The 15160-nt window shown below is 41.3% G+C and overlaps 1 protein-coding gene across 3 annotated transcripts in view; it reads left to right on the top strand.

Moving 5' to 3' along the window:
* Positions 1-15160, top strand: part of NRP1 (neuropilin 1) — a 168718-nt gene that overhangs the window by 87936 nt on the left and 65622 nt on the right. For all 3 annotated transcript variants that reach the window (XM_006120737.5, XM_089776768.1, XM_075922674.2), the window contains 2 exons: positions 1179-1334; positions 8283-8449. In XM_006120737.5, coding sequence (XP_006120799.1) covers positions 1179-1334; positions 8283-8449 — 323 coding nt within the window. The remainder of the gene's footprint in view (positions 1-1178; positions 1335-8282; positions 8450-15160) is intronic.

Below are 15160 nucleotides of genomic sequence, written 5' to 3'. Positions count from 1 at the left end.
ACAAGCCAAACAGAAAAGTATCAGGATTTGTTCTTTAGCTTTCAGACTGTAGTGAATATCTCTAAGGCTATGTCTACACTTGCAGCCTAATTCGAACTAGGGCTGCAAATGTAGGCATTCGGAATTGCAAATCAAGCCCGAGTTTTAAACATCCTGCGCTTGATTTGCATCTTCCTGGCCGGGGGCCATTTTTTTAAAAAATTTACAAGCCCAAAGTAACTGACCGCGTCTACATGTGGTAGTGAAACGGGTGTTCAAAATAAAGTCCTAGTTTGAGCTACCTGTTATTCCTCCTGCAATGAGGTTTAACAGGTAGTTCGAACTAGGGCTTTATTTCGAACGCCCGTTTCACTGCCGCGGGCAGTTACTTCGGACTTGTAAATTTCAAAAATGGCGCCTGGCCGGGAAGATGCAAATCAAGCGTGGGATATTTAAATCCCAGGCTTGATTTGCAATTCCAAATGCCTACATTTGCAGCCCTAGTTCGAATTAGGCTGCAAGTGTAGACATTACACTTAGGAATTCAAAAGCAAGAGGTAAGGAAAATGTTCAGCCTTTTTTTTCCCCTTACAAGTGTTTGAGTGAAAAGGAGAAAGAATCTGCTAGAAGCTGTTGAAAGCTCAAACAGGAAGGGACAAAGGTCACTCATTGATCACTATGTAACTGAAGAGAAAAAAACATTTTTCTAAATTTACTGAAAAACTAATGACAGGTTGCCTTTAAAACTGGGGCAATAAGTACCTGATTCTCCAGGTGGCTGAATGGACTCAGCTCCCTTTACTTCAGTAGAAATGGAGGTTTTTCAGCATCTTGTAGGCTGAGTGTGCAGACTGGGTCACTTATATAGATGCTTTAATTACCGCAGAAAATATTTCTGTTTCTTTGTGTGTGTAATTTTGTCCATCATTGCCCATGACAGACCACTTTAAAAACTATACTTTTTGAAAATTTAGCCTATATTTAGCTTTCTTTTTTATCTGGAACATTGTATAAGTGAGATTATTATGGAAGGGTGAGCAATTTACAGCTTGTTACTAAGCTATTGGGGAGATAGTAAATTTAAACTGTTGCAGGGACTCCCTGCTTCCTGCTGAGGGATCTCTTTGCTGGGCAATTGTATTGACACTTACTGTTATAGGAGGAAAAGTAGTGAACTATTATGTTTTGTTTCTTTTCAGTTGGCCCCCATATAGGGCGGTATTGTGGACAAAATACACCAGGCCGAGTGCGCTCTTCGACTGGCATCCTTTCAATGGTTTTTTATACCGACAGTGCAATAGCAAAAGAGGGATTCTCAGCAAACTACAGCATCTTACAGAGCAGTTTCTCAGAAGGTCAGTATCTCTCTATCCTGCAGTGCCTTGTAAATATTTTCTTATGTCTTCTTGCACACTGAGTGTCATATGAAACATGAAAGAAGCTTTAAATTGGGATTTTTGGTTTTGGTTTTAAGCTGGTAACCTTTTAATATCAATGTAAGGAAAAGACACTTCCTCATGGTTTTATTTTTAACAAATTCAGGAAGTCAGAAGAATTGTTAAAAATAACTGAGCTGGCAGAAGAAATCTGGGACTGAGGAATAGGGGAAGCATAAAGCATTGCACTGAAACAATGAAATATGAACAAGACCTGCACCCTTGCATTCTTCTTTTGTTACAAGAAAAAGGCTATGTCTATACTGCCACTTTTTATCAGAAAAAGGCACGCAAATTGCACTCCATAATTTGCATACCTTATTCCGATAGTTTTGTTGGAAGAGGCTTTTCCAAAATTTGGCCCATCTACACTGGGCCAAATTTTGGAAAACCTCCTCTTTTGGAAGAGCCCTTCTTTCTTATGGCACGAGGAAGACAGAGCTTCCAAAAGAGTGCATCTTCTCTTCTGCAAAAAATGTCAAAAGAGCAGACGCATTCCCTAGACATGGTGGAGTTTTTCCGGGATACCAGTGGTATCCTGGAAAAACCCCGTAGTCTAGACATCACCAGAGTGGACTTTGATGATTGAGTTTCTGGATGTAAAGGACTGTTTTACCATATATAGTCTTCCTCAAACCATACCATAAGCAATCTTTGGCATTGTTTTAAAATCTGTGACAGATTTCTCTGCCAAAAGTCAGATTTTTTTAATGTTTACCTTTCCAACATAATCTGAAACTTTTAATGGAGACCTTACAATACACCATGGTATTGTAGACTTCCTTGTTTAGGTTTAAACTTAAAACAATGGGACTCTTCAGGTTTTTGGCCTTTTTAAATAAAACACTCTCCTCTTTGTCCCAGGTAATGAAGTCCAAACATTCACCCAGAAAGAATATGTCATAGTAACACTCCCTCAAAGAAGAATCAAGAGTTATCTTACATAAGATGAAATTCTCTCCCCTCTGAATGTGAAATCTAAATAAATGGACCAAAAGGAAACCCCAACCTTCAGGGAAGATATAAAGTACCCTACTCCACCCCTTAGCCTGGAGCTGTGGCTACTACCCTTGTACATGCTGAATGTGGGATATTCTGGCCACTTGATGCATGTTGTTTTAGATTCATTGGTGTCTTACTAAGGTGTAACACATCTCTGTGCCTCTGCTCCATAGCCACTTTCTGTCTATAGAACCACTGTGTTGGAACCTTCTACTAGCATAGGTTAATTTCACCTTTAAAATACAGTTCAATCAAAATGTTAGGGCTTGTTTACATTTAAAATGCTACAGCAGCACCTTCTTAGTGCTTCAGTGAAGGTACCAGTTACACAATGTAGTCTTCTCCTGTCAGCATAAGTACTCCACTCCATTAGAGGTGGTAGTTAGGTTAACAGGAGAATTCTCCCATCACATTAGCTCTGTTGACACTGGGGGTCAGTTCAATTTAACTGAGTTGCTCAGAGAAGTGGATTTTTCATATCTCAGGGAAATGCAGTTATACCAAACTATTGGGGCACTGTTTCAGATTTTAGTGGGGTAAGGGCTGACCTGTGCATGCTGTGATGTGGGGGCGGAGAAGAGGGTGAGAGCATAAGCATGCTCAGTACAAGCCTAGCACCATCCCCATCCACCCTCCCACCTAAACACACACACCATCTCTATCCAGGGGCTATTAAGACACTGGAAAATTCTACTTTTTTGGCAGACAACTTAGCAGTTAGCTGACAGGAGCACTGTATCTAATTCCTATTTAAAAGAAAGACAATGAAATAAATATTAGACCCACTCACCCCAAACATTAACATATTCTGACAACTTATGGCAAGTCACTTAAGGCAGTGGTCTCCAACCTTTGTATACCCAAGATCACTTTTTAAATGACAGACCAAGCCGAGATCTACCGCCCCGCCCCTTCCTTGAAGCTCCACCCTCTCTATTCTCCTCCTCTCCATCACTTGCTATCCCCAATCCTTATACTGCTGCTTTAAAAAAAATTCTTCTGTAGGAAGAGGTTTTTCCAACATTTGGCCTGTCTAGACTGGACCAAATGTCAGAAAAAAAAACTTCTTTTGGAAGCCCCCTTATTCCTTGTGGAAAGAGGAATATAGGGGTGACCAAAAGAGCCTGTTTGCTCTTCCACTAAAAAGCAGAAGAACAAACGCAACCCTGGATGCAGAAGAGTTTTTCTGGGATCTCTCCAGAATCCTGAAAAACTCCTGCAGTCTAGCTAGACCCTTGCTGTGTTGAGACAGGATGTGTAGTCTCTGGGGTGGGAATGAGGGATTTGGGTGTGGAAAGGGGTGAGGTGCAAGCTCTGGGAGGAAATCTGGATGCAGGAGGAGGTGGAGAAGGGGACACTGGCTTGGGGAGGAGACTCCAGGCTGGGCAGTGTTGGGATACTAAGCAAGCCACAGGCTTGCGGATGTGAGGGTGCAGGAATTTAGGTTGGGGTATGTGAGGGGCTGAGGGCAGGGGCTTCCAGTGTATGATAGGCTCAGATCTAGGGTCTGGGGAAGGGGGAATGCAGGAGTGGTTGTGGCCAGATGGGGGCTTGGCCCCAATTGGGGGTTTGTTAGCCAGGCTTTATTTTTAAATAAAATACTATGTCAAACACAAAAAGTTTCTGCATTGTCTTTATTTATGAGAATGGCAGGAAACCTGCCTTGAGTCAGGGGTCACTGACCCCTGGAAAAGTCATTTGGGAGCAGGGGACACAGTACTGGGGAGGGGTGCTAGTGGGTTCTGGGGCAGGGAACAGGGTGCCAGTGGGGCAGGGGAGAGGGGGCAGGGTGCCAGGACAGGTTTCTGCAGCAGGGGAGCAGGGGGACAGGTTTCTGTAGTAGGAGACTGGTGCCAGAAGGAACTGGTTTCTGCAGGGGGGGCAGGGTGCCAGGGGACAAGTTTCTGCAGAGGGGGGGCAGGTTTCTGCAGTGGGGTGGGGGGGCAAGGGAGAGGGAACAGGGGGCCAGGAGGGCGGGGGACAAGTTTGGGGCAGAGGAGAGGGAACAAGGTTGGGGGCAGGGAGTTCCCTACACCAGCCACGGAGGGAAGCCTCCAACCCGCGCTCCCTCCGGACTGACCGCAGTGCAGCCAGGCTGGAGCGAAGAAAAGCGGCTACCCAGCCAGCTGGCCATGGTGCTCAGCCAGGGTGCTACCAAGCTCCACGTGAGCAGGCGCAGAGGAGAAGCTGCTGATCAGCTGGAGCGCAGGGCAGCCTCTTTCAGCTGAAAGCCACAGTCAGCTGGCTGGGGTGTTTCACCCCTCCCGACCTCCTAGCTCCCACCATTCCTTGCAGCTACTCACCTGTGGTGTTGCTCGGTGAGTAGCTGCTCCTCAAATGAGGAAATCCAATAAATGTACTGCGCAGGCGCACAGTTCAGAGAGGGCTCAAGAGCTACTTTTAGAGCCCCTGAGATCTACCGGTAGCTCGCGATCTACTGGTTGGTGACCACGGACTTACGGGATACTGATTAGCCTTAGATTTTAATTTTAATTAAATTTTAATATATATTCTTACTTTGTTACTAACTCTGTGGACAGAGAGAGAGACCCCATCAGGACTCTATCTCAGATCTGGAAGGGGGAGTGGAATCTGGTGGATTAAAGCAAAGGTCAGATACATTTCAGAGCTACATAAGAACATCAGAATGGCAATACTGGGTCAGACCAATGGTCCTTCTAACCTTCTATCCTGTCTTCCAACAGTGGTGAATGCCAGTTACTTCAGAAGGAATAAACAGAGAAGGTGATCCATCCCCTGTTGCCTATTTTGTTTATTTGAAATCTACTGCCTATAAATTTAATTGGGTCATCTTCTTGTGTTATGTTAGTAAAGGAATGAATTACATTTCCTTATTCTATTTTCCGCACCATTCATGATTTTCTAGACTTCAAGCATATCCCCCTATCCTTTGGTAATTTCTTTTCCAAGCTGAAAAGTCCCAGTCTTGTTAATCTCTCCTGATATAGAAGCTGTTCCTTACTCCCCCCCCTCCCCCGCCCCCGCCCCAATCAATTCTGTTGCCCTTTCTGTACCTTTTCCAAATCCAATATATCTTTTTTTAGATGGGGTGACCAGATCTGCAAACAGTATTCAAGATGTGGGCATTCAGTGACTTTATATAGAGGCAATATAGTATTTTGTCTTATTATCTATTCTTTTCCCAATGATTCCCAATATTCTGTTAGCTTTTTAGTTTTTAGATTGCCAGTGAAAACTGAGCAGATATTTCCAGGGAACTATCCTCAAGGATTCCAAGATCTCTTTCTTGAGTGGTAATAGCTATTTTAGACCCATCATTTTGGTATGTATAGTTAGGATTATATTTTTCCATGTGTATTACTTGTACTTATCAACACTGAATTCCATCTGCCCTTGTGTTGGCCAGTCACTCAGATTTGTAAGATCCCTTTGTAACTCTTTGCAGTCAGCTATGGATTAATCACTCTTTGCCCCTTTTTCAAGAATATTTATGAGAAGTTTGGCCCAAATGCAGATACCTGCAGCACAACACTCATTCCTCCTCTTTCCCTCCCTATATTTTAAGTGGAGTACCTGGCAATATTTTCATGATGATCTAACGATCCTTCAATTACCTGAATAACAAGACTTTTGTTATTCTTAATCACTCTGCCTCCCTCTTTTTATAACAAACTCCCTGCCCCAAAGGCAAACCTGTAAGTAGCTCAAACTATTTTGCATTTAAGAACTGCCTCTGGAGTAAGGACATGTGCTTTAAGCAGACCTCAAATATGAAATCCAGGGGTTCAAATTCTGGAGGGGGAACTACTGCCCTGCTACCCCCCTAAATAGTGCCCGTGCAGCCTAACTGCCTAGCATGGAGCAGGCCTATCTGTGTGTATATGTAGTATATATATGCAAGTTTATTTATGGTGAAATAATGAGCCCCTTCAAAGTGTGGACCTGGTGCCACTGGCATCATTGTAAATCTGGTACTGACTCTGGTGGCTCAGAAATTGGGGAGAATGTGATACATCATGGGAGATGTAGTCTGGCCAAGGAGCTCAGCTCATAGAAGAGAATTTAGACATGAGGCACTCCCACTATATTTTCGAGGAAGCACCATGGCAGCATTTTCAAAGTGACATTTTTTGTTTTTCAGCCAAAACCTTTAGCATGTAAATGTTCGGGGTTGGTTTTTTTTAACTGACAAGTTAAAATTTTAAACAGGAAAAATACACATTTGCAAACTGTGCTAGCTGTCACAAGTCAATTTAAAGCATTTTCATTCATCCATTCCTTTCCTTCGCTGTTTCTCTTTTGTGTACAAGCATTTTATTCTAGCCCTGAATTAATTAATGTCTCTTATTACTGCACTCCAGTTTTGCTGTATCACAGTACATAACTGTTGTTTTTTGCAAAGTTATAGATGAAATTCTGGTTTTCCCATGGGCCATTTATCATGATGGCAACATAACAAAACCTCTTCCTGATATAAGATTAAAGGTTCCAGTTACATACAAAATTAAATACTTTAAATAGCATTATAAGAAATAAAAGAAAAATCATATCGGCTACGTCTACACTGGCCCCTTTTCCGGAAGGGGCATGTTAATTTCAGCCATCGTAGTAGGGAAATGCACGGGGGATTTAAATATCCCCCGCGGCATTTAAATAAAAATGTCCGCCGCTTTTTTCCGGCTTTTAGAAAAGCCGGAAAAGAGCGTCTACACTGGCCCCGATCCTCCGGAAAAAGCGCCCTTTTCCGGAGGATCTTATTCCTACTTCAAAAATGGCGCTTTTTCCGGAGGATCGGGGCCAGTGTAGACGCTCTTTTCCGGCTTTTCTAAAAGCCGGAAAAAAGCGGCGGACATTTTTATTTAAATGCCGCGGGGGATATTTAAATCCCCCGCGCATTTCCCTACTACGATGGCTGAAATTAACATGCCCCTTCCGGAAAAGGGGCCAATGTAGATGAGCCCATCTAGTCATATTTCTGTTGCACAGGGTTTTTAGATATTTTAATGTGTGTATCTCATCTATATGTATTGGTTATGAAAGGCCCTCATCCATCTGACCCTCCAATAAGTGAGAGAGGGTATGAAATGCACAGGCAGTAACAATGCAAGCATCCCCACATAACCATGCAAATACACCTCAGCCCGGTCTGGAGTAACCTTCTCCAGCACTGAGAAGATAATTTAGTCCACATGGCCCAGTCAGCCTTTGGCCAGTCTGTAAAGACTAACAACTAGGCAGCCAATTAATGCTAAATTGTCACAAAAATGTTTATGTCTACTGAGATTCAATGGAGACCATCAATTCTTGTAACGTACAACTAGTTATGAAAGAAATGGTCATTCCTTTTACTCATTAAACATTTGGCTGGATTCAAATCTGGTTTGTTTTCTTGATTGTCCGGGATGCAGAAAGAATTGCTGGACTTTGTAGTAATAAATTTTAAAGTATTTTTGTACTTTGATTCTTCTGCATTACAAAGAGTTATATATTACACATTTTTAAATGTCTTTTAGCTTGTATGCTTCAGTTCTGTTTGTAATTATAGGTTAAGCATACATTGTTTTATGTTATAAATCCACCCACAGAAGTGTTTTGTTATCCTAGGAAAGAGAATTTGATTGTCCTGTATTGAAATGGCTACAATGCTGGGCTAAAAATATTTGTAGAGCATTATTATTGCAGAATTGCCATGGCAACTCAAGTGACAAGCATTAAGAATGACACTACAAGCCCAATACTGCCTCAGTTAAAGTTGCTAAAGAATTCAAAGTCACATATTAAAAAAAACTTTTCATATTCAGAACAGGAAAACATGGTCTCATTATCCTGAAACTAAACTGAAAGAGCTGACTATAGTAATTATGTTAATTTATTTTTCTTCAGATTTCCAGTGTATGGAACCACTTGGTATGGAATCAGGAGAAATTCACTCTGACCAAATCACAGTCTCCTCCCAATATAGCACCAACTGGTCTTCAGAAAGGTCCCGTTTAAATTATGCTGAAAATGGATGGACCCCTGGAGAAGATACCGGTAGGGAATGGATACAGGTAAGAAGATAAAGTTATAGAGACAATGTTAATAAAATAGTGGGATGTATTCAAGTTGGCAATGGAAAATGTAAAGAATATACATAATACAGTAAAATATTTCTGCATAATGTAAGAACTCTTGCAAGTGAATGTCTTACATTCCCTATTATACACACACTCACAAAAAAAGACTGACTCCCAAAGGTATAACAGAGAAAAGGTCAAGAAGATTAATTCTTCTGCTTCCTGCGTCTATTATTTTTTCTGTCTTCTGGGCACAAATGACAGAGATTTTGGTTTAGTGGAAAAGTCAATATTTGTTTAACATACACTTAATGTGAAATGGCCCAGTGAACTGAGCATGTGCTACCTTTTTAACTGATAATACTTTGAATCAAGTGGTGTCATGTTTTAATGAACTAGAATTTCACTTCTAAAGAGCTGAATCCAATTTTAGATCATCAGAAATGAAGTGAGTTCACTGTTCCAATCTTGTGCTTAGTATTATTCATCCATATCACAAAACAGAACATTTTGTATATGACTGGTATTCTCGTCACGGAGGAACTGTTGATATAGGTCCTGATCATATGCACCTGAGCACTGTCATTGAGTTCAGTGGAGCTATGCTTGTTTGTAAATATTTGCATGACCAAGTCCATAGTCCTTCCTGAACATGTTAGAATTACTCATATTAATTACTGTAGAATAAAACCAAATTAATTTTAGAAGATTAATACTCATATTTATATACCTACTGTCATGCATATACATAAAAATACAAATTTATCTGCATTATTTAGTAGAGTCTTTTTCACTTCCTGCCTTAATTGTGATCCAGACACTGTTGCTGACAGCAACAGCCAGAAGAAATTTCGCCTATGTCAGATTAAAAATGCTGTACTTAAGACTTGCAGCAGTTTAAATATATGCTGCTCTCTTTTTGCCTCTGTTGTTTTCCATAGGAAATTACTAACTGACATACAAAAACAATGCATCATAAACCATCAACAAGAATGTTCACGTTGATGCTTCCTGTGAGGTTATGTGCAAGAAAGCTTAAAAACATGTTAAGAAGTAATCAGTAAGAGGAAGAAAGAAAGGAAAATTCTTACATTTCTGATTCTTTGAACACAATGGGACTCTTAGGAGTCCTGTTTAGGAGGCCCAGACATATCCTGAATTGATGGGAACTTGCTAATTGTAAGTAATGGATTTAGTAATACTTGAATGTGGCAAGGCAGTTGATTCATATTCCCTTAACTTGCCATAAATAAGAATTAAAACCTCCCAATCTTTACCTAAAAAGTAACAGGCTTGGTATTAATCAGTGCTACTTGAAAGCCATGGAATGTGCGTGGAAAAAGAATGGAATGCATCAGAATCATATTCCATGTGTTTCATCTGTTTATATGACTTTCTTTCTTTCACTTATGCATTTATTGCTGAATAATCCAATTATTCGGAGAATTCAGAGAATTGGCAAAACAGAATGAATGATATCTCAGTGTTGAACCTGAAATACTGCTCTTATAATACTAGCTGGATAAAGGTTCAGATTTTCAAAAATGTACGTATTTATTGATCCACTCAAATTTATAAAACCCCAATGTTTGCATGAACAGTTAGGTGGCTAAGGCCATGTCTGCCTTTAAAGATGTGGAGTTGCGCAATATCTTTTATTCAATCAATTTCTGTTGATGAAAAAGACAAGTTTTCAAGCTTGAAAGTTTGTGTCTCTCACCAATAGAAATTGGTACAATGAAAGATACTGCCTCGTCCACCTGGTCATTTTAAATTCCTGCTGCATGCATGCAAATTAGGTGTATACATGAGATGTGTGTAACAAAAGCCAGTCTTAGGGGTGGGCCATGACTGCATTTCAGCCCGACCTCCCGAATCCTCCCCCCAGGTTGCCCTAGTTACTCCCCAACCCTCTGCCCCCCATCCCGACTTTGCTTTTTTTTTTTTTTTTTGCTTGACAAATTTTTGTCCGGTATTTTTTTTAAACCATCTGGCAGCCCTACAGGTGAGCTGGGTGATTACTTAGGGCCGCTAATTGGTTAGGACTGGCCCTGAGTGTAACTGTACATATGTGAAGGTGTTTGATGATGTAGCCCTAACTATTCATTCCCTGGCTTTGCCATTCGTTTTAAGTGGCAAATGTTACTAATCTCCTTTCCCTTCTTTCCCCTTCTTTCAAAGTTAATATTTTTGCTAAAAGAAAAAATCCAGTTCCGTATCTGGAGAGGGACAACTAGAGGTCACATTATATGATTGTTTTCCTTGAGGTGTTGACATCTCTGAGACCATTCCACTGAAGAAAGTTAGCAAAATGGTGGCTGCTTGTAACGTTTCACTGAACAAAGATCTGCATGAATCCCAGCTGTGGACATATGATCTGTTCTTCAGTGGGAAAACTAGATTCTCCCTGGGTGCTCATAAAATATTTCTCACTAACTCTTAAACTCAGCTGAACATACATTTCACGCCCTCCAGTGCTAAATGAATAGTTTCTTTCATTTTCATTTTTAAATATGTCAAAAGCTCAGAGAAAAGATAAACAGCAAAACCACATCACATGTCATCATAGCTCTTTCTCCACTTCTTGTTACTCTTCCATCATTTTTTTTAAATTTGCTGAAATAACTTGAACCTAAGGGTGACCATATTGTCTCTAGTGGAGTCATCCTGGGCTGAATTTCTTCCAGTGATTTTAAGTGAAGATATAAATATTTTCTATAAATATACAAATAAGAATGGAATTAAGACATAAAAGGAATGCATGCAACAATGTTTATCAAAAATAATCCTTAAATTCATTGTCACATGGCAATAATCCTTAAATTCATTGTCACATGGAATGTTATTGTCTCCTGCTATTAAGTTAAACCTACTTGTTCATTTCACTTACGTTTCACACATTCAGTTTCCATTCTGTGATTAAATAGAATTTTTTAAAATATATATAGAAAACCAACCCTTTCATTTAATCAAGGGCAAAATGTTGTAATGTATGCCAGTGTCCCTTATGAACATATCTTTTCAGGGGAATATAGTATAGTGTTTCCATTTCTGTAATCTAAACAACAAACATGTTAATAGGTATCAATTACTAAACAGTTCCAGCTATTAGAACCAGTAAGAAGGCCAGAGCAAGGCTTCCACATCTGGCTTTAGTGAAATCTGTTCCTGTCTGTGGTATTTAAAATTTAAAGAACTCCTGTTATTGTACAATCGGGAGTCCTAGGGGAATACAATGTTAATGAAATCCATAACATGCAAGGATTTTATGACTGCACTTTCGAAACTTTTCTTTAAAAAGGATGGCTGATTTCTGCCCTAGCACCAGTAAATGGATTTTTACAGAGTACATTTAATGTTCACATTTAGGACCCACAGTTACAGTTACACAGTGTGTAATGTAACACATGCAATTCTTGTATTTAAATGATGTTCCTATCTTGTTTTTTAAGCCCTTGAGCAAAAACTAGGCACTCCTAAACATGACAGGCCTTTACATCTCTGGGTTTCTGTAACAGATCTTAGCCACTTGCTTTCAAGGGGAAACGTAAAAGACTGCTGTGCTACAAAAAGAGCACCAGAGAGGCTATGTTAAACAGAAGTCACCAGAGACCAATGTGTGTGTGTGATTTTGAGATTTGTTACCCATTACGAGAGTCACTGGTGACCTACACTATCAATAATTCTCATGCCAATACAAGTTTTCAAGTCCTCTGTGGCCATTTTTTCGATATGTTTACTGCAGAATCTGCAAGTTACTATCAAAATATTCCTTCCAGTCCCTGTAGCACTATTATTCTTTCCACGCAGCTCGGCTATGTGCCTGAGATGTGCATTTTTTCTTTTTGCACAATCAGGCAATAACTTGGGGGGGGGGGGGGTAGTGTTTCTTATTCCATCCACCCAGCTGGGCTGTGGCATCAGAGCAATTTCTTCTTACTTCCACCTAATTGTACTGTGGCTACTCAGTGGTGCAATTCTTTCCAGAAACATTTAGCAAGCCCTGCACAAGCAGGTTGCTTACAGAAAAGGCACAGCATGTCTATTAGCTACACAAGACTGAGAAGCAGACTTCAAGACATGAAGCAAGTCCCTCCCCAACTAGTCCCCTTTTATCCTCTGACTGTCTGGATTCTTATACCAAACCCATCTCGGTGGTATCTGAGCACCTATTCAGGGTACTCATGAGGCCCAATTGTCCTCAGGAGGACTGGAAGGCATGGTACAAAGTCAGTTTCCGAAGTATTTTGGGGTTTACAAGCCAATAAGAAGCATATAAACCTAAGTCTGAAGTCAGGGGAGAGATAAGAATAGACCTGTTAAATAATACTGAACCCCCACTAATCTCCTTTGGTTGACATATCAGTTACTGTGTATTCACTGCTAATTTTCTTGTCTAGATAAAAACGTATAGCTTGTACACAAAAATATTTAAAATCAGAGTAGTTCAGCATAATGACAGGGACTTCTGAAACAGAGCTTTCATTCCATATTTGTCTTTATTCCTTTAAATTTGCAGTTATCTATATTCCTATAATAGTTATCCCTTTGTAAGTGTGACATAAAAGCATGCAGAAATTATATAAATTGGTACACAGCAGATTTATTCATGTAAGTCAGAACATAATTGCATTTCATCTTGTGGTGCCTTGGGCATTCAGCTGTGTAACTGGCCTTATTTTCTTATCAGGTATTCACTTAAAAATACAGACAGCATTTATATAGGCTGGTGCACAGCACATTAATTTCTTTACAAGGGTTATTCTTACAACAGGCAGTTGTTTAGGTTGGCTTTCCTGAGCAAGCTTATCTAAATGTTTCACATGAATGCTTGGGGAAATACAAACTAGTGGTTCCTATGTTATTTTTTGGTTTGGGTTCTTTTAGAGTTTTCATTACAGTTAAGTACATCATATTACTGCATGTGATAAGATAAAACCTAGAAAACCCCAGCTTTCAAGTTCTCCCAACTTAGAAAGGCTTCCTGAGAGCTGAACTTCACAGGCTTTATTGCTGAGCTTACCCTCCATTAGGGCGTGCACTGACATGAAAGCACAGTAACTGTCAATTCCCCCCACATAAGAATATAAGTTGTATATTCAATCCATGTCATTTTACAGTTCATAATGCCGCTCCAGAACATTATAACCAACAATACTGGCTGTTCGGTTATGTGAGGGAAATAACTGCAGGTGTCTCATGCTCTTAAGATACATTTGCATGAAGATAAAGAATGATGCAGGATTTTTCCATTCTGTATATTATTAGAGTATAGATGGCACAGGGCAGGGACTAGGTTAATTGGCCAGAAGTTATTGGCCAGGAGTTATCTCTGATCTGGAATAAATTATACAATTTGACAAAGGCAAATAGTGAAACCAGATAGGAGAAGTAGAAGAGCTATAGAAAGTATGAGCTTTGGAATGTTTCAAACATTTAGTGAGCCAGTTCAAGCCAAGCAAACCCCCAGACCTTGCTGTTATCCCTGGGAAGTCAATTTGGTGAGGGGACATTCATGGTACTGCATAAAAGCTCTTTGCTGTGTTGCTGTAACAAACCATGATAGGTACAGTCTGTAGCATGGGCATCCAGTAGCCTAGGTGAGGGAAGGCATTGCCTTTCCAGTCTGCCAGTCTGGCCCTGCCAACACTCCACCCCCAGAACGCCTACCCTAGGCGGGCTCCAGGGGCTCTGCCTGCAGAATGCTTCCTTCCTTGTGCTCCAAGACCAGGGAGGCTGGGGCAGCATGCCCTCATCCCTCCCTGTACTCCGGGGCCAGGGAAGCTCAGGCCATGCACCTCCCACCGTCTCCAAGCTCCAGGGTCTAGGAGACTAGGGAGGCCACATGCCCTCTGCCCTCCTCGTGAGGGGGGCATGGCCTGAGCAGAAGGGGCAGGCTAGGGGCAGGGCTGGGGACTTGCCTCCCCCAGCCCTACCTTCCCCAGCTGTCCATGGTTTATAGTATGATAGAAAACCCTTCCTACTTCCCTGTGTCGGTCCTGCAGGCATTAGGGGGCAATCCTATCTCCAGGATACGGAGTACTCCAAGGTTGCACTTGCAGCCATATTGCTATAATACACTACTCTGGTCATACACCCAATATGCAGGGGTCATTGGATCCGCAGTCATGGCTTTAGCAGCTATGTATAAGCGGGGGAATGGTCCCGCTATTGTGGGGAACTTCCCTGGCTTCTATACTACTCCAGTGAAATGGATCAGCGAAAGGATCTGAGTCCCCGCTCCCACTTCTTTTACTCAAAGGCCTCCCTGACCCTGAGGGCTCCCCTTCCACTCTCCTGAGTAGCAGAGTTCTCAAAATCCCAACAAGGCTGGGCCCAGGTTTTCTGGGGCTTAATCCCCATCCTTCTAGTAACTTAGGGCAGGAGACAGGGTGTCCCCACTCGGGGGTGCTCTCTGCACACTGGATGCTTTTTTGACCCAGTGATCATCTCATACAGTTCAAAGCAAATACAATTTATTAAACAGCAACTGATTAAAAAGAAAAGAATAAGGAAAAATGAGAAAGGTTAAATGAGAACACATAGCCCTGCTCTGTAGCCCGGGGACATCACAAAGAGCAGTCTGCAGAGTGTAAGGACAGTTCACAGTCTGTTCCTTATAAGTCCCAGGGCGCTCTCTCAGGCCCTGGCTGTGCTGCAGGGGGGCTGCAGGTTGAACACGCTTGCTCTGGCAGTGACCACACG

The sequence above is a fragment of the Pelodiscus sinensis genome, chromosome 2 (genome assembly GCF_052426305.1).
Source record: "Pelodiscus sinensis isolate ZL-2025 chromosome 2, ASM5242630v1, whole genome shotgun sequence".
NCBI classification, from domain to species: Eukaryota; Metazoa; Chordata; order Testudines; family Trionychidae; genus Pelodiscus; species Pelodiscus sinensis.
Note: the sequence above shows the minus strand (reverse complement) of the source record. Positions and strands in the feature narration are given on the sequence as shown.